The sequence below is a fragment of the Ornithodoros turicata genome, chromosome 1 (assembly GCF_037126465.1).
Source record: "Ornithodoros turicata isolate Travis chromosome 1, ASM3712646v1, whole genome shotgun sequence".
NCBI classification, from domain to species: domain Eukaryota; kingdom Metazoa; phylum Arthropoda; class Arachnida; order Ixodida; family Argasidae; genus Ornithodoros; species Ornithodoros turicata.
The window spans coordinates 121,569,040-121,595,008 of NC_088201.1; the positions used below are offsets into that span (position 1 = coordinate 121,569,040).

At 45.2% G+C, this 25,969-nt stretch overlaps 1 protein-coding gene and 1 long non-coding RNA gene across 2 annotated transcripts in view; both read left to right on the forward strand.

The window, feature by feature from the left end:
* LOC135368526 (uncharacterized) overlaps nt 1-25,969 on the forward strand; it is a 129,200-nt gene that overhangs the window by 66,428 nt on the left and 36,803 nt on the right. Inside the window, exons 4-5 of the mRNA XM_064601888.1 lie at nt 5,739-6,186; nt 15,872-17,036. Coding sequence (XP_064457958.1) covers nt 5,739-6,186; nt 15,872-17,036 — 1,613 coding nt within the window. The remainder of the gene's footprint in view (nt 1-5,738; nt 6,187-15,871; nt 17,037-25,969) is intronic.
* LOC135368522 (uncharacterized) lies at nt 19,546-22,842 on the forward strand. Its single transcript, XR_010414807.1, has 4 exons — nt 19,546-19,781; nt 20,005-20,163; nt 20,339-20,401; nt 22,625-22,842. It is a non-coding gene; the product is annotated as an uncharacterized LOC135368522 (long non-coding RNA).

The following is a 25,969-nucleotide window of genomic DNA, read 5'->3' on the forward strand; positions in this document are numbered from 1 at the left end:
CGGTTAGGAGCTTAAGATGGAGGGCGCCAACCACCTCAGGCTGCGTCTAATAAAGCCTAGGGAGCGAGAAGCGTTAGTTATTATGTGGTTGATGTGCATGTTCCAAGTTAGGTTGGAGGAAAGGTGGATTCCAAGATATTTGTAAGAATCTGCTCGGGTTAATGTGATATCACTTAGAGTGTAGGGGAAGGGAGGAAGACAGGAGACCCGTCTTCGAGAAAACGACAAAATGCGACACTTTGCAATGTTCAGAGGCATTTGCCGCTCATTGCACCAACGCCGGATTAGTGAAAGGTCGCTTTGTAAGGTTAGTTGGTCAGAAGGAGAGAGGATTTGCCTGTACACTACACATTCGTCAGCAAAGAGACGAATCGTGGAAGATATGCCTGAAGGAAGGTCATTTATATAGATAAGGAAAAAGAGAGGGCCGAGGACTGAACCCTGAGGGACACCAGAAAGCACAGGTACATTTGGGGATAGGTGGTTGTTGTAAGTAACAAATAACGTACGATTAGTCAGAAATTGAGCTATCCAACGGACGACATACGGGTCGAGGTTAAGCAGATAGAGTTTGTATAGAAGCTTAGAGTGCGGCACCATATCGAAGGTCTTGCGAAAGTCTAAGAAAGCGGCGTCAGTCTGACGATTATTGTCCGCATGGAGAAAGATGTCGTGAACAAAACTGGCTACTTGAGTTTCACACGAAAAGAGCTTTCGAAACCCGTGCTGCAAGGGATAGAAGAAGCATTTTTCTTCAAGCTACTTAACGACGTTGGAGAAGATTATGTGTTCGAGAACTTTACATACTATAGAAGTGAGTGAAATGGGGCGGTAGTTATTAACGATGAGGCAGCTGCCTGATTTGTGAATAGGGACAATCTTCGCCGTCTTCCAGTCCTGCGGTAAAGCAGAATCTTGGAGTGACTGAGTAAATATGCGAGATAGAATCTTGCTGGAAATAGATCTGGTGTTGTATAGAACCTTCGGGTTAATAGAGTCCGGACCAGCACTTGACGACAGCTTAAGTGACTCAATGATTTTACAAATGCCATGAGTGCTGATATGAATGGGGACCATAGATGAGGAAGCGATTACTGATAATGGGGTTTGGGTGTACCCGTTATCGGTATTGAAAACGGATGAAAAGAAGGAAGCGAAAGCGTTGGCGCAGTCGTTGTTGGCGGGTGTCAGTTAGACTGATAAGGCGGGATTTTGGCGGAGATAAAATTTTCCAAAATTGTTTTGGTTTATTCGTCCAGAGAGACGGGAGGCCGATGGTAAAGAACTTATGTTTCACTTCCTTGATCGAGCGCCAGTATTCCCGTTCACAGTAGTGAAATTTAGCCCATGATACGTCGTCGCCAAGATGCTTTGCCTTCCTGAATAAACGCTTTTTCTTGGTTAGCAAGATTTTGAGACTTTTCGTGAACCAAGGATTGTGATCATAAGATTTCACTCTTATCTTTGGAACATGGTACTCGGTAAGGTAGTTTATGTTGTCACGAATGAGGGACCAGTTATCCTCAATGGAGTGAGGCAAGGTGCCATGAAAGGAATTTTCATACAGAGCTTCAAGACCCTCGTTGATGGCTTGGAAGTTAGCTTCAGCGTAGTCGTATATGGTTTTATCGTTGAATTTACGAACATTTGGACGACTTGAAGATATATCGAAGAAAATGGCCTTCCGGTCACTGAGACCATCAGTGACATGCAAAGAAGTGATGTGCTCAGGATGGGAGGTTAAAACCAAGTCAAGGGTTGACTGTGTGGCATGAGTTATTCGGGTAGGATGTGGAACGACCTGCGATAGATTAAATGTAAGGCATAAATCCACAGACAGTGTCTCTTGTGAACTCTGGGAAAGATTGCAGTGGAGGAAGTCCCAATGTATTGACCGTATATGTATCAGCGCATATTGAAAGTATATATATTACTGTATATGTATCAGGGCAGATTTCAAGCTTCCTGAGCGCGCACAGACTGTGATCTCAGTTGTCTCGCGACGTAACAGACTGAGAAAGACACCGGCTGTCACACACACAGCCATCACGAAGGCTATGCCCATCTTGTTGATGCACCCACGAATCCACAGGAAGACTGCCGAAGCTCTCCCACTCGTATTAAGTACCTGTAGCTTGAACTACAAACAGTTTGGTGCACACTCCACAAAACGAGAACAGTTGATTACTGATTTCATGGGGGGGCGGCCATGCGAGCCGAGAAGGACAGTTCAACAGAGGAGGTAAGTTCAAACGTGGCCCTAGTCGTCGGTGCAACAATTTCCAGAGTGAACCGACCTCGATCAGCTCAGATAACGCTTTTTCATTCTTTTTCTTTTTAGTATTATTGATTATTATTTTTGATTCATCTCCAATTCCAGCTCAACCGCTCAGCGCGCTGACATTAGTGCAACGTACAGTCAATAAATCTCTCGCTTCCCTAAGGAGAAGAGTACTTGAAGTATATTCGTGTTTTGTGATTCCTTTTTCCCTCTCTACGTTCCAGAAACATACGGTTTCCGAGCCAACACAATATTGTTGCGAGCGCAGTTGACATACAGAAGTATCCCGAGCCGTGAAGATCACCACCCCAAACGTGGTTGCCACGGTTTCGGTTTTGGCCCATTTGCATGTCAAAATTCAGGGATGGATATTTTAATACACGTACGTGTTTCACAATGTTTAAACGTGGTGTGGATTTTAACTAGGACAGTCTCCTATATCGGTATCTGGCTTTTGTTCAAGACATCCTTATTAGAGTTAATTAATGCATTTAGTTGATTAGTCATCCTTATTAGTCATTATAGTCTTTCTTGGAAAAGATACGCGCCCGTAGAACTCAACTGTGAAAATGACGTGCTCTCGTGACTTTTTAATACAAATTTGTCCAAGCTGAAACGCGCACGCACACATGAAAAATAAACGGGGTGCCACAAAGGCATACTTCGTCGTCGTAGCCATTTTTAATAGAGATTTTATTAAAATAAAACAACTATAGGACTACGTGTACATTAGTTTCGCACTTACGCGTATGCGAGTGGAGGAAAACGTTACCTGAAAGGTATTTTGGCATTCTAATTTCCATAATTCACTAAGATCTATTTTTTTTATGAAGCTGTTTTCCTTTCTTTCGAGAAACAGAAAGAGCAGAAATGCTGGCAATCTTTTTAAATATAAGATGAATCCTTCATCTGTATGCTTCAAATTATTATCCACAGAGGTGACATTTGTTTGTAGTGCACCGTATCAGATTTTCCATTATGGAAACACCGCGCTCGCACTAACTCGAAAGTCTGCAAGAGCGAGCCCTAACCTAACCTAACCTAACCCAACCTAACCTAACCTAACCTGAAGGAGAGCACTGCGGGACATGGAGTTTGAGAAGTACGGCATATGCAAAGAGGTCCCCAGAGGGAAAATTCGGGGGGGGGGGGGGGGGGCAGAGCTACCGTGAAAACTCGAGGAGCGATGGACGGGGAACAGTCCACCGCCCCCACATTCCGATTTATACCGAAACTAAACAGGAGCAGCTTTCCAAGCTAGGGTTCCGGAACGAACAGACAAGAGTAAAAAACGATAAAGAAACAAAAAGAAACAAAAGTGAGGAAGGAAGCACAAAAAAGGTATATTCGCTTGAACCGCAACGGGACAAAAAACATTGCAAACACGTTTTTCTTGCATAATGGGAAACCCCCCCTAGTCTCGGGGTTTTTACATTTTGAATCATCTTCACCAGCTCGCTTGCTTCCTAGCCATTTTTTCATTTACGTTTTTCTTGTGCTGGCCATCGGCACTTAGCAGCCTTTCTGAGCCCTGATGTGGATTACAGGCCCAAGTAATGACAAATGAGCAAGCACGCATCCTCGCTGCTCACTTTTTGGTGTTTTATGTCGTTTGAAGTGCAAATTGTTGCGCCCACCACTAGCGCCATATTCGCGTTCAAATTGCTCCTCTGTTGAACTGTCCTTGTCGGCTCGCATGGCCGCGCCCATGAAATCGGCAATCAGCTGTTCTCGTTTTCTGGAGTGTACACCAAACTGTTCACAGTTCAAGGTACAGGTACTTAATCCGAGTGGGAAAGCCTCGGCGGTCTTCCTGTGGGTTCGTGGGTGCATCAACGAAGATGGACATAGCTTTCGGATTGGCTGTGTGTGCGACAGCTTATATCTCTCCTCTTCAGTGCCTGTGTGCGCCCTGGCACATATAAAATAATATAAGTGTTATACTACTGCGCGCAAGTGACGTATGTTGTAGGTTAGGGGGTCCGTCATGACACAGTGAGAAATAATGCGATGGAACTGACGGAAAGCACGTTAGCTCGGTTCCCGAGTGTTTGTGCGCTGAACTGAACTTCTATTTTTTAAAAACAACTTCAATATATTGCAGTTGTAGCGAGATAGTTTCCTTGGTTTTGTCGCATATTGCGTTCACTTCATCTGCTTTTTCTTTTCGCCAAGTGGTGTAACCCACCCTTTGACTATTGCGGCATCCCTAACGTTTATGTGTCAGTTTTGGAAACACTGATATTGTTACATGTGACACATTGTAGTGTACTGCAGCCAGATTCACTGTTTGATTGATAATTTGCACGGTTACTTCTTTAATATTATTTGAATAACTTTCATCTGATACTGTACCATTAAATAGGATAGGAATCCATAATAGTTTAGAATTATTTTTCCTTTGCGATGTTCCCACACTAATCTATCTTGGTGATAAGTTGTCTCTTCTTAAATTCCTTTTGAGCCTCTTAAAAACATTGCCTTCTTGAAGTCGACACGAAAAGTACCTTTCGCAGACAGTACACTGCTGGCATACAAAACCACTGTACAAAGTGCCTTGGAAAGGGTACAAATGACATCATACTGTTCATCATCAAAACAAATGACATCATACTGTTCAACAGAGCCACCAATTTGGTATAGTTGAGCTACGCTCAAAGCTAGGGGGGACGAGTTCGCGTCTAAAAGGCACGGTCTTGAGGGGATGACGGTGGTCTCTGAGAGAGCACGCGACTTTCGGTCCTACTTTTCTTTCAAGAGGAGGCAGTGAACAAGTGCCCATTCGTGGAACCCAGCCCTCCCCTTCCGATTTGTTTCGGTATCAGTCTGTCTACCAATGTCATGATGACATTTATATTCTGTTGAGTTTCTTACATGCTGTCCGGCACGTGTATGTAGGTATGCCAATAATTTTTTATTATTATTAACCTTTTTTGTAGTTTGAATCCCTCGAAAAGCCATTGCACAGCACCAGAACACAAAGGCTACATAGTGACCCCCATTGGGCCCATTCTACACCTCTTTGCGTCTCACCTATTCAGTATACATTACGTTAAATGATCACTACTGCAATATATTTAGTCGAACGATTAGCATGTCAGTTGTGTTGTACAAGTGTATGGTGTTCGGCACATGACTTATTGAAGTTTAAAACCAACTGAACAGACGCAGACACACACAACAAAATACGCCACACACGCTGGACTAACAGCAGTAGTTTAATTATCAAATAGGTCACAAGAGACCCACCCCTGCTTGCGCAGTGCTTAATTATACAGCTGTGTGATGCTTACCTGTAATATTGTCTGACCTGATGCTAACCGTCTCGGTGGTAGGTTTCGTGCTGTGATGAATGAGTCGGCTTTGTAATTTATCAATTGAGCGATATATTTTGTTGTGTCCTTGAAGTGACTCGTGATTTCTTAACGTACACAAATATCCCTGAATTTTCCACTAGAGACTACACCGAAAATAGAAGCTCCCGAAAGACAAGCCGATCGAACAGAGGAAACAAGTCCCAAACCTCGAAAGAAAGTTGTAGTTCCGATAGCTGCGATGGCTCTTCTCGGAGTGGCCATTGCTGGACTCTTTCTGTATTGGCACCTCTCACGGACAACCTCGGTCAAGAAGGTCAAGCACTGTACGAGCAAGGCTTGCAAGCTGGCTACTGTGCAATATGAAGCGATGATCAACAAAAACATAGACCCGTGCAAAAACTTTTACATGTACGCCTGTGGTGGTTGGCTTGCTGGAAGGTCTAAAGAGAACTCATACGTAGAAGAGATCTATGAAGCTATCAGCGAGGACGCGCACACTTTTCTGTACGACCGTCAGCTCGGCGTAGCAGCAATTGATCCCTTCTGGAACCTCGTGACATTCTACAGGAGCTGCTACGACTTCGTTATGTAAGTCGATACACATGTCCCGTTAATCATAAGGGTATCTCATTATTACCGACTCTCTTTGAATATATCTGCACCACGTTCAAGCACAGACAAAGCAAGACACCGTCAGGACTACATAGTTGCTTATTACACTTGTGCGTTTCGGACGACGTCACTTGAGTATGATTAAATTTTATTTGTCAGTCAATGTAAATCCGGCCATGTGCCTACAGCAAGTGCATACTCTGCGATGTTAGTATTTTGGTACCTATATGTCACTCTTTTGTTTTCAGACGGTACATGGTCACAGAATGGAAGATGATCCAATCTGTCTGCACGACCATCTCCGATATTTAAAAATATCGTGTGTACCCACGCAGACGAGTAGTTGCGAAACTCCCATGTAAAATGTTTCCTCAAAGACTTGGAATGACCCAATTAGTGATGCAAAACAACGCTCTCGCGTTTAATCGCTCGTTCTTTACCATAAGCTACCAAGTATGAACCAAACCAAAGTATTAAGATGGGGTAAGTTGGTACTAGAGCACTGCACGGGCAGGGGCTTACCCGAAAACCGGAGCCCGGCCGGGCCGGGCTTTGCGTTTTTTATGCGGGCCTGGGCCGGGCTCGGGCTTCAGCAACCGGGCCCGTGCCGGGTACGAGCTTGACAATGCCGGCCATGGTCGGCCATGTACGCGAACATATTACACGAGACTGGACAGCAGGTATGTGATATCATGGCATTCTCATCTGAGAACAATCACTTTTTATATGTGATGCTTATTTCGTGTAATGGGTCTGGATTTCACACGTGCACTCACACACATTAGGGGTCGATTGGTGCGGCTGGGGCGGGCGCGCTGATATGTTTGCCGACAAGACGAAAGGAGTTGGGCGATTTGGGCAACACAAGGAGCGTCCTTCGCTTCACCAAAGCCAGAGAGGAGTAGCCGCGTACTGCGTCTGCACGCGGCACCGCTCTCTCCGTGAGTGAGACGCTGAAGGCGGTCACCAGCCAAGCAAGCAAGCACGAAGCACCAAGCGGCTTGCAGGCAGAGAAACACAGCCGCTCCGTTCGAGTGCACCTCATCACTCTCTACCAATTAGCTGCGTCCTTTTCCTCGCTGCGCTGTACTCTTTAGTAAATCTAAATACGCCTCCGGACCTCGAGAGCACATAGAGCAGAGGCGCGCTGGGACCGGGCCTGAGCATGGGAACAGTCGGGTACGGGCTAGGCCCGGGCCGGCGGAGTTGGGCCTGGGCCAGGCTGGAAATCTATGGAAGACGTCAGGCCCGGGCCGGGTGCGGGCCGTAGCAGCCGGGCCTGGGCCGGGCACGGGCCTGAAAATTAGGCCCGTGTAGTGCTCTAGTTGGTACTGGGAGCGACAACCGCGAAACAAGGAAAAGGACACACCCTTACAAATACATCTGAGTGGCTATGCTGGCTCAATGTTGAGATAATTTAGCAGAACGCGTCTATTGGAAGGCCGGTTGCAAGGGTCTTCCCGCAACCCCATAAGGGCGTTACGCTTGCTCTTATGTATACGTTATGTTATCTCAACAATCAGCGAATATAGGCTCCCTGCCAAACTAGAAAAAAAAATATATACAGGCCCCTGTACCTTTTGTGATGCTTTATTCTGCGTATACGTTAGGACGGTATAGAAAAGGTACCAACTGTCAATGTATACCCCTGTCAGGCGGTGAATTAAATGGCATTTAGTAAAGACATTTATGTTACTTAACTGTCCTTGACACCTGTCAGACAAGCACTGACATTCCAGGCCAGTGATGTTCATGTCCATAACCAACTATTCTTTCGCATACAAGGTGGAGAAAACCCTGAAAACCCTGTGCGTTGCTGTACAGACGCGAATTCGCAAACGCCATGGCGGCCTCCGTATACATTTGTAAACGAGACATCGGTGGGTGGCATGGAGTTTTTAATTGCTTTGCTATCGCTTTGGATTACAAGTCCGAGTGGGTCAAGTTTGCCTCTTGTCATGTTGTAGATGCGGTGGAACGTTTCGAAATTAATGTAATCCACGTAGGCATTATCTCGAGCATATGGAGCGAAGAAATATTGTAGTTTACGTAGATGGCGAAGACGTAGCAAGAACTGTTCATTAAAGTGTAAGCTACGAAAAATGAAAAACGTGTCGGTTTTTATCTCTGCAGCCTAACAGAGGGGCAGGAAATGCATCCTACCCAAAGGTGACACCACAGTTGTTAAGCCCTGTTTGTTTCCCAGTTAGCACAGCTGTGGGAGCACTGACACACTGTCTGAACAGTTGTCACCTTCAAGTAGATGCGTACTATTAATGTGGTAAAGTTTTTCGTGCACTATAGGGTATATTAAGAGCGCAGTTAGGTTGGGAAACAACTGCAACAAAGTTGTAGTCCAGCCGATCAAACCACATATATAGCCTGGACTAGTAGTAAATGAAAACTACATTGGGTGAAATAGACATGAATGTAAGCCACATAACTAGGCCTTTGTGATTCAGTGTATGGTCTGCATCCATTCACAGCTACAGAAATCAGAACAGAAGGAAGACGCTTGAGAGCATCTAAATTTAAAATTGAGATGCTCCAAACCGTCTTCTTTCTGAATCTCTGTCGCGGGATACTTGCATATTGCTCTTCTGCGTATTACAGAAATCAGGTCAGGGAGTTATCAGCCAGCACTGTACATGAGAAAAAGTTTGCATAGATCATGATGCACTAGAAATATACTCTCTCCTCTGGGAAGAAGGTAGTGCTGAAAATAAGCCAAAGCTAGTGCTGCAGTTGTTCAGTATTACATGAGGACAGATAAAAAAATTTACACTTTGTTTGTACATTCAACATTATGCAAAGATTTAATCACACAGGCAACAATGAGCATATGTAGTGAAGAAACAGACATTGGTGGGTAACACAAAGCAACCGTTTATTAACTATTCAAAATAGCTCTGTAGCCAACTTCAGCATATCAACATAACTGCCTAGGCACTGGAGGAAACAATGTAGGCCCCACATACCCTGTGCACAGGGCCGGATTTTTCTGAGGAGGGGGCCCAAGCCTCGGAAAGCTTGCTACATACACTGAGCTACATCAGTTGAGCACTATGTGACGACAGAAATTGGGATGGGGTCTGTACCCTCACTCTATAGACACATGCTTGTGTGTGCAGCGTTTCAGTACGTGCTTCAGTACTGACGTGATGCTTTGAGTATGCTCAAGATGAGGTCAAGTGAGTTCAATGGTATTGTTTATTTTTTCAGTTAACCCTATGTATTGACCAGTAAACGTGTGAACCAAGAAGCCTGTTCGCCCATTGTATGACTTCTTTTCTGGATAATAATAATAGCAAGAATCAGCGTTTGGGGGGGGGGGGGGGGTAACCGATTTCTGTAGCTAGGCTACTTTTTCTCTTAACTTTTTTGGAGAGGAAGAGTGACTTTACTCACAGTTTAGTTATAAACTGACTACAGTGCGGGACCACCTCCACAGTGAGATGAGTGATTGGCGCACAGTTTGACTCTGCGTCCTTGTTGTTGCACGGTGAATGACACAAATTCAATTGTACAACAGCAGCTCAAGAAAAGGGACCAGCAGTGGGATTCGAACCACACACTCTGATTTACGGTCAGAGATGGTGTGACTGGTAATGGACGGCAAGTAGGTGCACTGTCTATATATCACTCTTTGTAAATAACTTTGGTTAATAAAAATAATTTAAAAAATTTGTAATAAAAATAATTGGTAGCATTTCTGACCAGAAATCGGAGGGTGTGCAAAAAGTTGCAGTGTTGTTAGTCCAAAACTTGAGGGAGCAATTCGAAGAGGACAAGGAAGCCACATCACCACGAGCAATGGGGTAGAGTATGGCCCCTGGCGATGAAACTCCCCATTCATCATCTCACAATAAAGTTGTTGTAGTTGAACAAGGAAGTGTCCATCCTTGTCCCCTTCGCGTTGCTGAGTCATGTTTCAGAGGCCGTGTTTAGCTGTTCACACTGCAATACGTAGAAGAGCAATGTGCAAGTATATGACGATATAGATTTACAACAAAAACAAGATGGTTGAGAGTAAATAAATTTTTATGAGATAAGAGTTTTGTGCAGAAGTCTGCACTTCTTCAGGTCTAACACCAATGAAGAAGTGCAGTCTTCTGCACGAAAGTCTCATCTCACTAAAACTTAGGTGATAGATAGAACCTGCCACTGTTCAACTGAAGCACGCAATTGCCTGTCGTGAAGCTTGTATTCTGTTTGGCAGTCTGCTAGGAGGCTCAGGTGACGTTCACCATCTTGAACAGTGCATTTATAATGGCAGGAGGAACTGTGAAGCAATATTAAAACGTGGCATGCATGGTTCTACGCAATACGCGTGAAGACAATGATTCACGGAACCTAAAATTTTGATGTCTACTTTGTGTTCCACTAAAGGAATTTATTGCAAAACTAGAATCATCAACTGCAAACCTACAAAAGCACATCAAGGTGCGGCTTCTTTTAATATATCAAAGATTGGTATGAATTCAATGTATCAAAGCTAGCAAAGAACATCGTGGATCACCCATTGCAATATCAGTATCTGAATTGTAGAAAGGTCAGGAACTAAAAAGTGTCTATTAGTAGCAAGTAACTTGAAAGTAACTTATCTTATTCCGTGTTAGCACCGCGAAGCAACTGTGGTTATGAGCGGCGTACAGATGTGGAGAGGACAGCAGGAAGGAGTGGGGGACAGGAGGTTAGTATGCGTCCCGGGGTCGACTTCAGGGGGAACTGTGCCGACATTCGTATGGAAAGTCTTCGGAAAACCCAGGGAGAACCTCAGACAGCATAGCCGGTGGTAGGATTCGAAACCACCACCTCCTAGTCCTCAGCACGACCTTGGCTAACACCAACGAGCGGGATCCTTAACCTGGTTGGCCATGTCGCTGGTAACTTGAAAGTAACTGGTTACTTTTCCAAAGGAATTCAGTTCATTTTCATTGCCTCTAACTTAGTTATTTAACTTATTTTAGTTTTTTTTTTTTTTTTTTGCACAGCACCTTTACTTGTAATGGGTTCCTTTTGTCGGGTAACTTCCACATCTTTGACAAGGATAACATGTCAGTTGACAAAGCAGAGGGCTCCCAGAAAGACTCTACCGGTGGTGACCCCAGCCAAACGTGAAAACTATGTTGAGGGCGTCACGTGGCCACGTCAACTGAGACTTTGACTATTCGAAAATGCATTCTGACACGTGTATGAGGTATTGCATGAAGAGCTGATATGGAAGAAACGGATGTACACTATGACGGTTTTGGGTCCAGCGGAAGTCCAGCTACGTAAGTGCTTCTATCTAAGCCAAGTTATCTCAGCTTTTTCCTTTCATAGTTAGCTGAGACAAAATGCTGCATCAAAGTGCTTTTAAAAATTTGCAGGTCTACAGGAATTCTCTCTTTCAATGAAAGTGTCTGTATGTAGTGTACTTGAATAATGTACATGCACTGACCAGATTCGTGGCATACTTCTTCCAAATGACAACTAGAATACATTACATAAAATAGTCTCAAGCAATTTGTCACGAAACAGGATCTTGTATGGCAATGTAGGTATTTTCCTAGCTCACCCGTACACTCCCACAAATCTTTGAACATCGCCGAGAATTATCTGATACAAATTTACTTTTTGTGATAATGCGTAAAAATATAAGGCAGCAGCCTGCATACTAGGGTGTAATTGATAACACTGAAACGGCGCAGACTAGTTCGTTCATAATGACAATGAGGAGACCCGAGACAGGATAAATTTAACAGACAACAATTTCCCTGACACAGCAACAATTTTTACTGGCACACCACGCTTGTATACACAAAAACCTCTGAAGAGAATGAATGGGCAAGAAAGAAAGAAAGGATGGCTTGCTAACGCGACTGCCACGTGTAGCTGTCTCCAATGACTCCATAAGCAACCTACGCCATAAGTCCATGACAGATGAAATAACATGAAAGAACCGATGTTCTGAGGCTGGAGCAACATAGAAGGGACAAATACATGCAAAGCCTAAATTTGCTTCAGAAATTCTTCCATCATCCTTCCATCCTTCCTACGCCATAAATGGGTTCACAACCGTTACATTCACGCAAGTGTGAAAGGAGTTCACTTGCTTTTGAACTCGTACCACACTTGTGTGAATGTAACGGTTCTGAACCCATTTTCTTTCGAACTGATGTACTATGTGAAGAAAGGGACTTATGCGTAGGTTGCTTATGAAGTCATTGGAAATAGCTACATGGGGCAATTGCGTTAGCAAACCATCCTTTGTGCCCATTCGTTCTCTCCGGAGGTTTTTGTGTATATAAGTGTGGTGTGCCAGTAGAATTCATTGTTGTGTCTGAGAAATTGTTGTCTGTTAATTTTCCCCTGTCTCGGGTCTCCTCATTGTCATACTAGAGTGCTACACCTGCCCAGTTGAATCCCAACATTCCTACAAGAAGAAAATCCTAGCAAATCCCAGTCTTGTAGTGTATTTCCTACATGATTCACAAATGACAGCAGAAGGAATGCCCGAATCAGTACCCAGGAGAGTTTGGGTTGAACCATTTCTCCGAATTCCAAACACATATCAATCATTAACTAAACTGGATGCAGACTACTGGGTTGCAATCAACACTCAAGTCTGATACAAAGAATAGTTGGGTGTGAGAATAAAGAATGCAAAGCACATTCGATGTTACAATATTTGGTGCTCATGAGTGTCATTCTGGAGGAATATGTGTTTCACCGTGATATGCATCTTTCACTGTGAGCCAATGGCCGTACTGAAACAAGGACACAATCTGGATGTATTAACAGGACCCGAATGCACACTGAATTGCAAGTTCGAGACTACTGCCCGAATTCCCCCCCCCCCCCACCTCGAAAAAAAAAAAAAAAACGTTTTCAGGTAAGACACTGAACCCGAAAAGATCAGACTCTAGATACGGGCGTACGGGCCAGACGGGCGTACATGTATCCATACACAGTACAGTGCTGTCCTTTGTATGCACTACGTACAGACTTCAGTGCATGCACTACATTTTCTGTTTTTGCAGACACACCTTGACGACATCACAAATCGACGATGGCATATTTCTTTAATATTTGAATTCCGACGTTCTCCGTAAAACAGCTCCAGAGAGAGTTGTCGCTATGAAGAATCGCAGCAAAGAACGAAGTCTTACGACGCGATTGACAAGCGCCATCTCATAGTGTTACACTTCATCGAAAGTGCTTACACCCAACAAAGCTTTAGCCTATATTCGGTTTTTCACTGTTCGCACTTTCTTTGTCGAATATTTTGAACGATCCTACTGTCTATACCTGCCATCGCAAACAGGAGACACGAAGCTGCATCACATCGTCACTGATGTACACACGTCACTGAAAAGATTGACCATCCGTGGTCTCACGTTATCAAAAGTAAAGTATAAACTGTTCGAAGAACTTGCACATTGATTATCGTAATCCAAGACACCTGAACAAATTTATCTGTTACTTTTCACTTGGCGTCAACCATCCGCGTAAACGCTCCGAACCTCAAACCACTCAAAACATAGCGGCCGCCATTACGCGTATGTACAGCCGTACAGCAACGCACCGGCTTTTAGGGGTTTCTGCCGCTGCTGCCGCCGTTGTCCTGCATCGGTCAGGGTTTGAAAATACGCTACCGGGACACTATTCCATTCCGGAACTGTTTGTGTCAAATTATTTGCCGGTTGAATGCACACGGGGTATCCCAAATGAACTGCACGTCGGACGGTGGCGCGCAGTTTCGGAGGTCTAATTGAGCTTCACCGACGATAGCCTAAGTCATTCCCCCCAAAACACTTCCGGGGTATCCCCTGCAGCACAACCTTTCGACTTGCTCAGCAAGTCTGTTTTCCACCCTCTGTGCACAGGACATGCCCGTAGTCTCATTTAGCGTGACCACAGCTACCCTTCTTTTCACGCCCTTGGGGATGGCTGAGCGTTTTTTTGTTTTTTTTTCGCCTGCCGCTGTAGGACCAGCATTTGAGTTGACGTGTAGCCTCAATATGTGATGTCTCTGAATTTCATTTAATTTTTCAAATTTTGTGGGAGTCCAACGAAGACGACAACCAACGTCACGCAGGAACAACAACAACAACTTTATTTTCGGCCTTGGAGAGTGGGGAGTTTCATCGCAACAGGCGATACTCTACCCCAGTGCTTGGTGGAATGGGGGGAATAAAATAACGTGCCCCTTTACAATAACGATCGAAGTCCGATGGTGTCCAGAAATGTCAGAAGACCTTTGAGCGCAGAGCGTTGCTGGGCTGGATTGGGCCAGGGACCAAGCAATTTCGGTAGGGAGAAAGGGCGAGAGTCCAGCTGACGAAGAGTCACGCAGGCATTTGTATACGATGTATGTGAAATACTCATAGTATAGGAACTCTCGGAGTCCGAGAGCATTTCTGTTTCCGTGCTCGAACGCACTCGGCGGCTCAGTTTGTAGCGCGTTCGCTAACTCATTCCAAGCAGGACCTCACGAGCGGCATTGCCGAGTCGGCTAAGGCGCCCGCTCGTTGGTGGAAACCAAGGTCGTGCTGTAGACTGGGTGGTGGTGGGTTCGAATCCTACTGCCGGCTGTGCTCTCTGCGGTTTTCCCTGGGTTTTCCGAAGACTTTCCAGACGAACGTCGGCGCAGTTCCCCCTGAAGTCGGCCCAGGAGGCACACTAATCCCCCTCTTCCCCACTCCTTCCTGCTGTCCTCTCTCCGTCTGTCCACATCTGTACTCCGCTCGTAGCCACAGTTGCTTCGCGGCACTAAAACGCAATCAAAAAAAAAAGAAAAAAAGAAACGCGGCCGAGGAAACCAGCAACTTGGCGGCATTGACATTGCTTTGATATGCCGTCTTCCGCAACAGACGTTAAAGGAGCATGGAAAAGACCCGGAACATTTTTCTTTTCTTTTCTTTTCTTTTCTTTTCTTTTTTTTCTGCATCAAATAAGTATGCTGCTTGCAGGAACGGTCACGCAGAATATTTCCTTTGGGAAGTGCGAATTTACTGAGAAAGTTACTTTGGAAGACCTCGTCGAGCGGCTCCTCGCGTTTCGTGACATCAGGTGGAGGAGGAGGGCTCTTCATTGGCCACCAAGAATCATCTGCTAGCGAGAACGACCAGTCGAGATACGATAGAGGCGACGCAAAACGCGACTCCAAAAAGAAAGAAAGGAAAAAGAAATCGCTCACCTCAGTATTGGCGAGGAACATGTCGTCGCAGACTGGCAGCCGAGGGGAGCACGTTTTCTGGCACGCGAGATTGAAAGCTCTCTTGCGCTCCAGGATTACACGCTACACTGGTAGTTTTTGTGCGAATGTGGGTTCCTGGGCTCGTAATTTTAATCTCTAGTTATTCCGATATATTCATTCTCGAGTCTTTCCATGTCCCTTTAAATACTGTGTGCCGTGTGTTGAGATTTCAGCGCACGTTAAAGAGCCCCCAGGAGGGCAAAATTAATCAACAGACCGACCACAGTGACATCGCTTATGATCAATTGTCTCGCGACGTGAATCCACCAATTATTAAAGTACTGGTGCTCGCTGTGTTCAGCGTGTATACCCTGAAGACTCAAGCATTCGACTAGCTTTTAGATTACCGTTGCATTCCATTGCGGGAAACGTTGGAAACATACACAAACTTTACATATGAGATTTTTTTCCTCGTAGGGTGAATCAAACCAGTCTTGATGAGATCCGGAAGACTAAACGATACTTGCAGACAGAAGAGTGGCTCCGATACGATGCTTCTACTTTACTCGAGCCCATGATTCGCCTCAGTCTTGCAAAAGGAATATCGACAGCCTTTGATATCCGCATAAGACGGTGGAAATCGAAATACTACGTCGTTATCAAACTGGGTGAATCTCTAAGCGACATGATCATGCCAACAGCGAACAAGTTCCGCCCAAAGGACGTGATGCACTATGTCAGTTCAATCTTGGAAGCTGTCATCCAGAACGGGACTGAACCTTTCACAAGAGCTTTGATAAAATTTGAAGCTAATTTCCAGAAGCAATCCCGCCAATCCAGAAAGTCTTCGCAGACGCTTCTTAATTACGCATCATTTCCCATCATTCCGGGTCAGCTCGATTTGGGGGACTGGAAGAGGGCAATAGAAGTAAACCTCGTCGATGCGAGCAAAATAGAGGGCAAAGTGTATGTACACGATATGAGTGCTCTGACAAATGTGACGAAGGAGCTGTTTAGCGTTGATTCCAAGCTACGTGTGTCTTTCCTTTCACTTCTTGCCATTACGAACATATTTCGGTATCGTGTCCAACGGGAACACGGTCGAGATACCTGCGTAAGTTTGGCGATGGAGCACTTTCCCGAGAACACGGTTTACCTTCTCAGCGAGAAACGGATTGTCTCTACGCTTCAAAATTCGTTCACTAAATTCATACAAAGCATTCAACGTCAGGTTATCAAGGAAATAGCGAAGGCGACGTGGATGACTACAAAGCATTTCGAAGCAATAAGAAACAAGATGAAAGAGATCGACCTCAGGGTACCAGAGACACTACCACCACTAGTAAGCAAAGATGTGCCTAAGATGTCTCCGGAGTTCACAAAGAACTACATTGATATGAGCGAATATACCCGAGGACTCCAAAACAAGTACCTGAAATTCTCGACGCACTTCTCACGTGCCCTACGTGCAGGAGTGAGAATAGAAGACGATGACTTGGAGATCACTAATGCCATAATGTGGACGCCGTGGTTTTACGACCAAAAAGACGACGCCTACATCAATTACGCCACTGTGGGAGTTCGGGTAGCCATTGAATTGATGAAGTTCTTGATGAAGGAGTACATAGTTCTGCTTCCCGAGGTAAGTATTGAAGCAAGTGTCATACTGGTCACACAATCCGCTTTCGGAGATGATGTACCGATGATGGAATTATTTTTTCGGGGTGGAATCCTCGCGAGTTTGCATTTCAACCATGCTAACTCCTTTTGAATGACCACACAAAGGTCGCGACCGTACGTAACGAGGCTGCCGTGCTCAGGAGTAGCTAGCACACTTCCAGTCAGTCCCGAAACGTTGCATTACAAATGTTCAGATTTTCGTGGAGCAATAACGGTATAATAAAAAGAAGGGCGACGTGTTCCCATTTATCCTTTGTTTTTATCTAGTTTTATCCGATGAACCGAACGAGGCACTTCGTCGCGTTTTCTTCCGACTGCACAAAGTACATCAAACCAACGAGTGTTTGCAGTCGGGCCATATTTCAGCTATAATCTCCGAATAATGATATGTGTTGCTGTTATAACATCGCCAAAACTGGAGGCTGGGAAAGATCGTATATCGCCGCGCTAGTCATCCACGTGCGAGAAGCCGTTCTTCAGACACTGCTTGATCTGGCGTACTTATCGCGTACCAGTTGCTTGTACGGGAAAGTTATCGTCGATATCGTGCCTCCAACGTTGCGCTGTGGATATTAGGGGCAGCGCTCAAACCGTGATTATAAATAATCATGACCAATCCATTCGTGGATCTGACGGAAATGCGTTAGCATTAAAACTTGAAAACCCTTTTGGAACCCCTTCACAACGCTACACGGCCCTTCAGGAACCATCCATTCCGAGGAATGGAGACTTGCGATAATTCCGTTCCTTTCAATTCCTTGGAATGAAAAGGTATGGCCAATTCCCACTCCTGGAATGGCTTGGCACCCCATTCCATTCCTTGACTTCCATCAATAAAAGAAAAGAGACCGGTAACCGTGCTGGGTAGCCCAGCAGTGCTATAGAGGAGTTGACATTACCCATCACGGAAAAAGCAAAAAGACAAGGTTATTTCGCCCTTGACCGTGTGGCACCCAGGTCAGTCCATTCCAATTTCATTCCGCCTGCGAAAACATGCCTAATTTCATTCCATTCGTAGGACAGTTTCCGCCATTCCATTCCAATTCCATTCCGGGCTCTGATAAATCTGGAATGATTCCGGAATCATTCTAACCCCGGAGTGGCAACTCCGCAACCCTGACTCTTAATAGTAACGCATTAAAAAGATTGTTGCTACAGGGAGCTTTCCTCTCGCGCATCCCGACAAGTCTCCAAAAAAATTCTCTTTGCGGTGCGAAAGATCCCGTCACCCTGGCAGTAACGCGAAGGGGGCAGAGTTCATTCGTTCAGCGAAACGTGAATAAAGTGCCATCTTCTCTTCCTTCTAAAGAGCGATACACGCCAAGGGTACGTCACGTCAGGTTAACCCAATTGAACCCGTGGATGCAATAAGTATTTGCCCCAAGTATTGATCGAAGTATACGTATTGACCCAATTAGTATTTTTCGCTGCAATGGCAATTACGTACCTGTATGCATCTGACAAAGGACCGCATTGCAATTTATTGACCCGCTACACGAGGGTAAGAAACGTGAAATGCATGTGTGCCAATGGGATGGACAATGAGATCAGGCCCCTTTTCTACACACACACATAAATGTTAGCTTAAATTTTGCTACGATGTGCAAATGACCTTCAGCTTCCACTTGTAAAAAATGTTATTCCTACCAAATGACCTTCGGCTTCCACTAGAGAAACACGTTCTTTCTACCCCACGAGACCAGCAGTGCTACTGAGCATTGTAATCGGAAAAACACGTGCACTACACAAATAAGTCGTGTTGGCCATTTTCAACAGTGTGCTCGTTTAGCACCACAATCACCCCCCCGGTCATGGATGCTCGACTACACACGTGTCACTGCATCTTACTTAGCATCACCATTGTTCAGCCACCAAGGCCTGACTCGTAACAACTGCTTTTTTTCTGCACAAAAACTCTTGTGCTTGCTTGTGGTGTTATATTGGAAAAGGGGACAAGTTAAGTTCCGGATTTTGTTCAGTTTCTGCTAAATCACCCCCCCCCCCCAAAAAAAATGCTAACAGGATATGCACTAGAGTACACACATACACACCTTTGTGCCACACAATTTTGTATTTGCTTTATTCGATGAAACTCAGCTGCAATTACTTTATCAAATATTCATTTGAAGTTTTCTGGGTTTGGGATTTCTCGACTTATCCCCTTATGACATCCACCGGTCCAATCGTCGAAGGTACATATTGCCAGAAAGTCTCCTATCCGCATTTCCTTGTCCAATCAACGCCGTGACTTGGCCAGCCGCCGGTACCTTAGCCAAAAGCGCCACTTCGAAAACAGTGTCGCCACTAGCGCAAATAAGCGCAAATAACCACTTATTGGCTGCGTCAAATTCCTTGTTGCTCATTGGCCTTGAAAAACCCATGTCAGTGTTCTTCGCGCTGATTGAGTGATCATCATTTGATTCAGTGCTCGCGGCTCCTTGCTTGTGCATGCGTTCCGATGGTAATTTGTCTTCGTAGACGTCCGTGCGTAGTCTCTACGGTTTCGAGTGCCTCCGACTTAGATTGTGATGAACTACCCTGAACTGTCGACGTGAACACGGAATTACTCATCCAGCTGGTCATCATTCAAACAATGGACATCGAAGAAAGGAAGGAGAAGAAGGAGATCACAGAACACCGAGACAAAGGATGTAGAAATCGTTCGTGTGGAAGTTCGCGTTCCTTCTTCCGTTTTACCCATCGAAAGGTAAGGAAAGTTTGGTTACTTTCCAGTGAAGTAAGCAATATAGGTCTAGCGTGTGAAGTGTATTCCAAATCAGTCATTAACGTTTGAGCGTTTCATACTGCAGAGCCGTAATCTGTACAGCTTGGATGTCGCTAATCGGATTTCATGTGTGCCGGTTATACCAGTTGTGTCTCTCGTCGCAGTCAATGTGACCTACGAGCTGTGTGCTTTGTTGTTCAAACAGGGTGTCAGCATTGATCGCTTGTACACAGCGCCCTGAGCTGGGTGACTTGTCACACTTACCTCTCAATACACTGTTGTGCGGTGAGCACTACACACTGGATTGCCTCTCCTGCCAGATTGGGGCTGAAGAAGACACCTTGCCCGACAGTTCCACAGCAAGGTAAGTTCTTCAATATCATGTGTGCCTAAATGTGTGACTTACATTTAGACTTACGATCTACCACTACCACTACATCAAAAGGTGCTCTGTTCGTTTTTTTTTTTTTTGACAAAGCATTTTGTTTCCAAGTCCTTCATGCATTTATGTATATCGTTTTTTTTTTCGTTTTTTGTAGATTCTCGTAGCAGTATGCCAGATGCTCCAAGCAGTGCAAAGGTAGACCTTCTACCACTACTCCGTGAGTTTGCAATTCAACATTCCTGCATTTTTTCTTAAACAGCATTTGAAGGGGGGTGTCGAGTCACCTGTGGTGGCTTCTCATTCAGCGGGCTGGTATGGTATGTAGTCATTTATCAGTATGCTCAGGCGGGAACGTGCTGGCTTGCTGAGCTCAATATCGCGGGTTCGATCACGGCCGAGGGCGGTAGCAACGTAGGGGAGGTAAACATTGCTTCCAGCACCGTGTGTCGGAGATTTCGGGCGCACGTCAAAAGAACCCCAGGTGGTCCAAATTATCCGCAGTCCTACCTTGCGGCACGTGCAACATGTCGCCACACTGCGGAGACAAACCTTACGTGTAACATCACGGTACCATTACAATTTGCCTGTACGAACGATTTGCCTATTGAATGAAATGCTAGCACTTTACAGATTATTCGTGATAAGGAAAACCAGAAAATACGTGGGACCAATGAAACACCAAATGCGTCCCGGTTTGTTGCTAGACTGAAGCGTGCGTTGGCTAGCGAAATTGTAAAATCGACAGGTAAAGGTAACTGCGAGGCTGCTGTATGGCCCTCAATTAACTGAAACACATGCCTGTTTCTGCAGCTGCATATATTCCAGCAGATCAACCACTTTCAGAATGTGATCTGCGCTACAACAGATACATCCTCTGACATTTATCCCGCTGCTCTAAGTGAGCATTTCGCATATGCTGGAAAACTTGTTTGAAATCTTCCTGAAAACGCTAGAAACTTAACGGCAGAAACGTAATTCGGAAACTGCAAGGAACACCTCAAAGGGACAGAGGGTGACCTTCAGTACCCCTTTCATGGGTTTCCTTCTTTGTGTGATAAGGAGCAAACGCTTGCCTTCTTTCAATGTATGAACTTGAGACGACATTTCCGGAAAATGTTGGTGACTTATTCTACAAGAAAAACATAAACGGGGCTTGCTGTAGATATTAAAGCTGTTTAATTCTGAACAAGTTTGAGATGGCGATTTCCTACGACAATATTCCTTTCTGTGTTTGTTGTTCTGCGCATAGAGTGCCACTTACCGTTGAAGAAATGCTGCACACAGGTGAATTTCAACGAAGAAGCAACAGAGCAGAAGAGAGCGCGGGAAACTTACATGCTGAATCCAAACATAGGCTTGTCATTGCATATTGAGAGTATAACTTAGTAGGAAGAGAAGACCTAGTTTTTTTTTTTCTTTTTAACAAGGAGGGAAAAATGAAGCAGAAGCTCTTTGGCTGTTTTTCATACTACACATTTTTCAACTATGCCTGCTATGGCTCACTGAGTCCTGGTTAAACAACGCAGTAGCTATGAGCAGAACATTGTATCCTATTCCTCTACTAACATGAAACATAACAAGGTAAAATAGACGTAGATGCTATGGCTGTGCCTTCCTTGAACAGAGTTGTTATACATGTGTAGCCATTTGAACATATTGTGCATGATGTACGTAGTATTAAATGCCGCAGATTAATAATAGCACATTAAAGGGAACGAAGCGAAGTTCATATATGATTAGATTATGCATGACGAACTAGGACTGGGAACGGGACAGAGAGAGGAGTCGACAGGACAGGTGCTAGACTTCCTCTCTCTGTCCCTTTCCCAGTGCTAGTTCGTCATGCAAGGTCAACACCAACACGCCCGGTTTTTCATCTTGATGATTAGATTAAGCAGTTAAAATGTGAAGTAATGTTAACGTGAGATTCACACAATATACTTTACAGATGTAAAGCTCTCTTGCTATTTTGAATCTTAGGGAATGAGAATATTATCATTGCTTCTGATGCAATCGTTGCTCATTATTGGCGTTAGGTTGCTAATGGGTGATGTAAATGGTTGGAAAATCAATTGATGGCTCAGTAACAACGAAAGGTAAGCAAAGCAAGAGGAATCAAAAACAAGAAAGTTAAGAAGCTGATCATCTGGAGGAGCCTGCTCAGTAATATGCAGTAATATGATTCTACAGTTGCTCTGCTTCTTGTCTCTGAACTTACCTCTTAGAAATCTTTCAATTGACTACCCAACCGTTAACAACGCCCATTAGCAATCCAATGCCAACGATGAGAAACGGGCCCAGTAACACAGTACGGGTTCAAAGTATTGGCTGTTGTGTATATGAAGCAATTTCTTTACATTTTCTTGCTAAATACGGTTCATAAACAGGACAGTCATTTTCTTCTTCCAGAGTCGACCATGATATATGCTCTTTTTTGCAGTGTTCCCGCCATCATCGTCGACAACGGACACACCTAGCATAGCTGTCTCCAATACCTTCACATCTGACTACTGGATATGTGGTGAACTGCGCAATGCTCCCGTGAAGACTGTTGCAAGACATGTGTGTATAGCGCCACTTTTTTGCAACGATTCATAAAGAAAAATAAATTGATTGATAATCCTGCATCGCTCTTCGTTCCTCAACTTTTGGGCGCCACGTTACCACGTTTCTAGCAAGCATGAAGACTCTGCATGGTGCGGAGGCTGCTGACAGGTTATGCGTCAGTTTCTACAGTCAGTTGCTGGTTTGGCATTGCCAAAGTCTAATATGATCTCTGTCTCCGTCTGTGTATGGGCTATGTTAGCTTGTGTCCCGAAGCTCCTGAATCGCAGCTGAATCGCAGTTGAATCGCAGCTGAGCTCAACCACAGCCTGTGCTACGCTGTCAATGATCGACATATCCGATCACTGCTGCGAGTTGAATGTTTGTTCCTGCCAGTCTCCGTGCATTTTTGTGGCGTATTTTACCCTGTGCATTCAGTGTACTGAGCGCGCATGTTGTAGGTTTATGACGGAGAGGAAGAAAGAAAAAGCGCACATTGCATCGACTATAGAAATCAGGAAATTGCTTTTCGCGCTGTTTGTTGTGGATTTTGTAATTGATTGCAACGTGTCTCTCAATCGGCGTGCAATTTGTCAAAATGGGGAGGTACTGAAAGAACGAACGCTAACCTCTGTCTCGTCATACTAGTTATTTTTCAATGCATTTCGGCATGTGGTTGTCTATGTTGGCGTTTGACGTCAATCTCCTCCATGGCCACGCAACAGTGGCCAGTCGTGAAATAAAGTTTGCTCCCATGTGTGATGTGTCATCTCTTTGCAACGTTATGTGCGCTTCTGAGCCTTTGCTGCTCATTTTTATTCACAAAAACCTCACTCGGTGCACTGCTTGTAGCACCGCATTTGGTTGTTAAACAACACAACCACTAACATGAAATATTACGGGTTATAGAACGGGAATACTCGTCCTAAAGACGCACATCTCTTCCCACGAGAATTGTGCTTCTACCGTATATTTGTGAGGCGGGGGTTCTCACTGACGAGCAAAGCACCGTGAAAACGTGTACTGAAAGAACAGTGTTAAGTCCTGTCTGAGCTGAGAAAAGAACTAAAGTACAAAAAAAAGGACAGGAAGGATGCGATTGTGTAATGCTACGTCCATACTACGGCACTGAAGACGCGAAAGCCGCGAACGGCGGGAAAGCCGGACAACTTGTGACGTCCACACAGCAATCCGCGAGAGCCGGGCTGGGAAAGCCGCGAAGGCGCCGGACAACGCGACACGAGAGGTGATATTGGCTCTACTTTTGCCGGGAGCGCCGGGAGAGTCACAACTGCGGGACAATCAGGGCGCTCCACGAGCGAGAACGCTGGGAAGTAAGAGATGCGGCGTGGACAACAAACATGGCGGATGCACAGCCTAGTCTACGAAATTATAATCAAGGCTCCAATGTAGCGCTAAATGTCGTACAACAGCAAACGCAAGAGGAGCAGAAACGTAGACATGAAGACCACATCATAGCAGCTGCTGAGAAAAGAACTAAGTGTGTCGACTGTGTGGAGCTACGAGAGTGTTCAAGTCAAACCGGGACTTTCTGTCTCCTGAGTGTACAAATGGCTTGCGCTCCTTCTTTTTCGTCATTTTCACACGCGACAGGCCTCCGCGTTCACCACGTGGTGGTCCAAAGTTTGTGCAAAACAGAAGACACGTGCTGGACAAGATGGTCGACAACTACGTGAGCCCGCACATCGAATAGCGAATTGTCATGAAGTTTCTCGTGAATGAAGGCGTAAAGTCATCTGAAATTCACAGAAGACCTCAGGCTCAGTATGGCCAATACCCTAGTTACACTAGCTTTCTCAACCACGGTCGAGTGAACTGAGGAGCGAAATGAGTTACACGGGCGGCAGCAAGTTCAGTTGAGGGCAGCGCTGACAGCGTTGCCAGACAGGCTCCTAAACGTGTTGGAATTTCGAATAATAGATGATTAAATCAATCTGCTGTTTCTAACACTTCGCGGAGGTGTACAATACCGTAGAAAGCTTTTCTATGCTGTCTTGAAACGCTTTCGTATGCAACTCGATGTTTTTGCTATTCGCATTCGTCGCTACGTCTTCTACGCATTCGGTTTCAACCGGATCGCAGAATGATGTTTACAACACTGTTTCACACAACCCATTCTGTGATCTTGGCCGCGCCAGCTTTCATCTGTCTTGTATTTTGCTGCGTAATTATTGTCCTTCTTACTAAGTTGTATATATTTTGTGTCCATATTTATTCTACTACTGTTTAGTGTACTTTGTGTACAAGCACAACATAAGGTTGTGCAATGTCTTTAAGTAAACCGGACAGTGGTGTACGCGAGAGACACAGAAAGTTCCTTCTGTCTTTCGCCTACTCCCAATCTCAGCTGAGACGAACGCAAGCCGAGCTTGATGCTGTCCGCAGTCAGATCAAACATCAGCGTCGAAAGCGAAAGCGAGTGCAACAACAGATGCATGTCCTGACAACAGCTGCGCTGAGACTATGCACAAGGGAAAAGCAGCTACGGAATTATCGACGGCCAGCTTCGTGGTGGGAAACCACACTGCCCGACCTCCCTGACGAGTTCCGCGACTTTCGCGTGTCCCGTGCGACGTTCAGCTACCTGGTTGAGGTCTGTCAAACCATGACAAGGAGCGACACGAACTTGAGGAAGGCCGTGCCACTGCGAAAGCGCATCGCAATTGCTCTGTATCGACTGTCGTCGTCCGCGGAAGACAGGACTGTGGGCAATCTTTTTGGCGCCAGTAGGCCCTTCGTGAACCTTGTGTTCAGAGAGTTCTGCTCTGTGATTGTGGACAAACTTGAAGCAAAGTTTGTGAAGCTCCCAACACAGGCAGAACTTCCGGAGCACCTGCTTCGGTTTGACGCTGTCACAGGATTCCCTCAAGGGTTCGGAGCTTTGGATGGATGCCATATTGAGGTTTGTCCTCCAAAAGACCAAGGTTCCGATTACTATAATTACAAAGGGTGGTACAGCGTCATCCTCCTTGCCATCGTGGATCACACCTACAAGTTTATCTATGTGAACGTGGGATCACCGGGGAGAAGCCATGACTCGGCCGTCTTCCAGAGGTCCAAGTTGCCAACTGTGCTGAACAGTTAACTATTCAAGACATGTGCAGTGACTATGCAAGGTGTCAGCGTGGGTCCGGTCATTCTTTGTGACCAAGCATTTCCCCTGCAGCAACATCTAATGAAGCCATACCCTGACAGGGCAGCAGACTCTCCTGAAAAACAA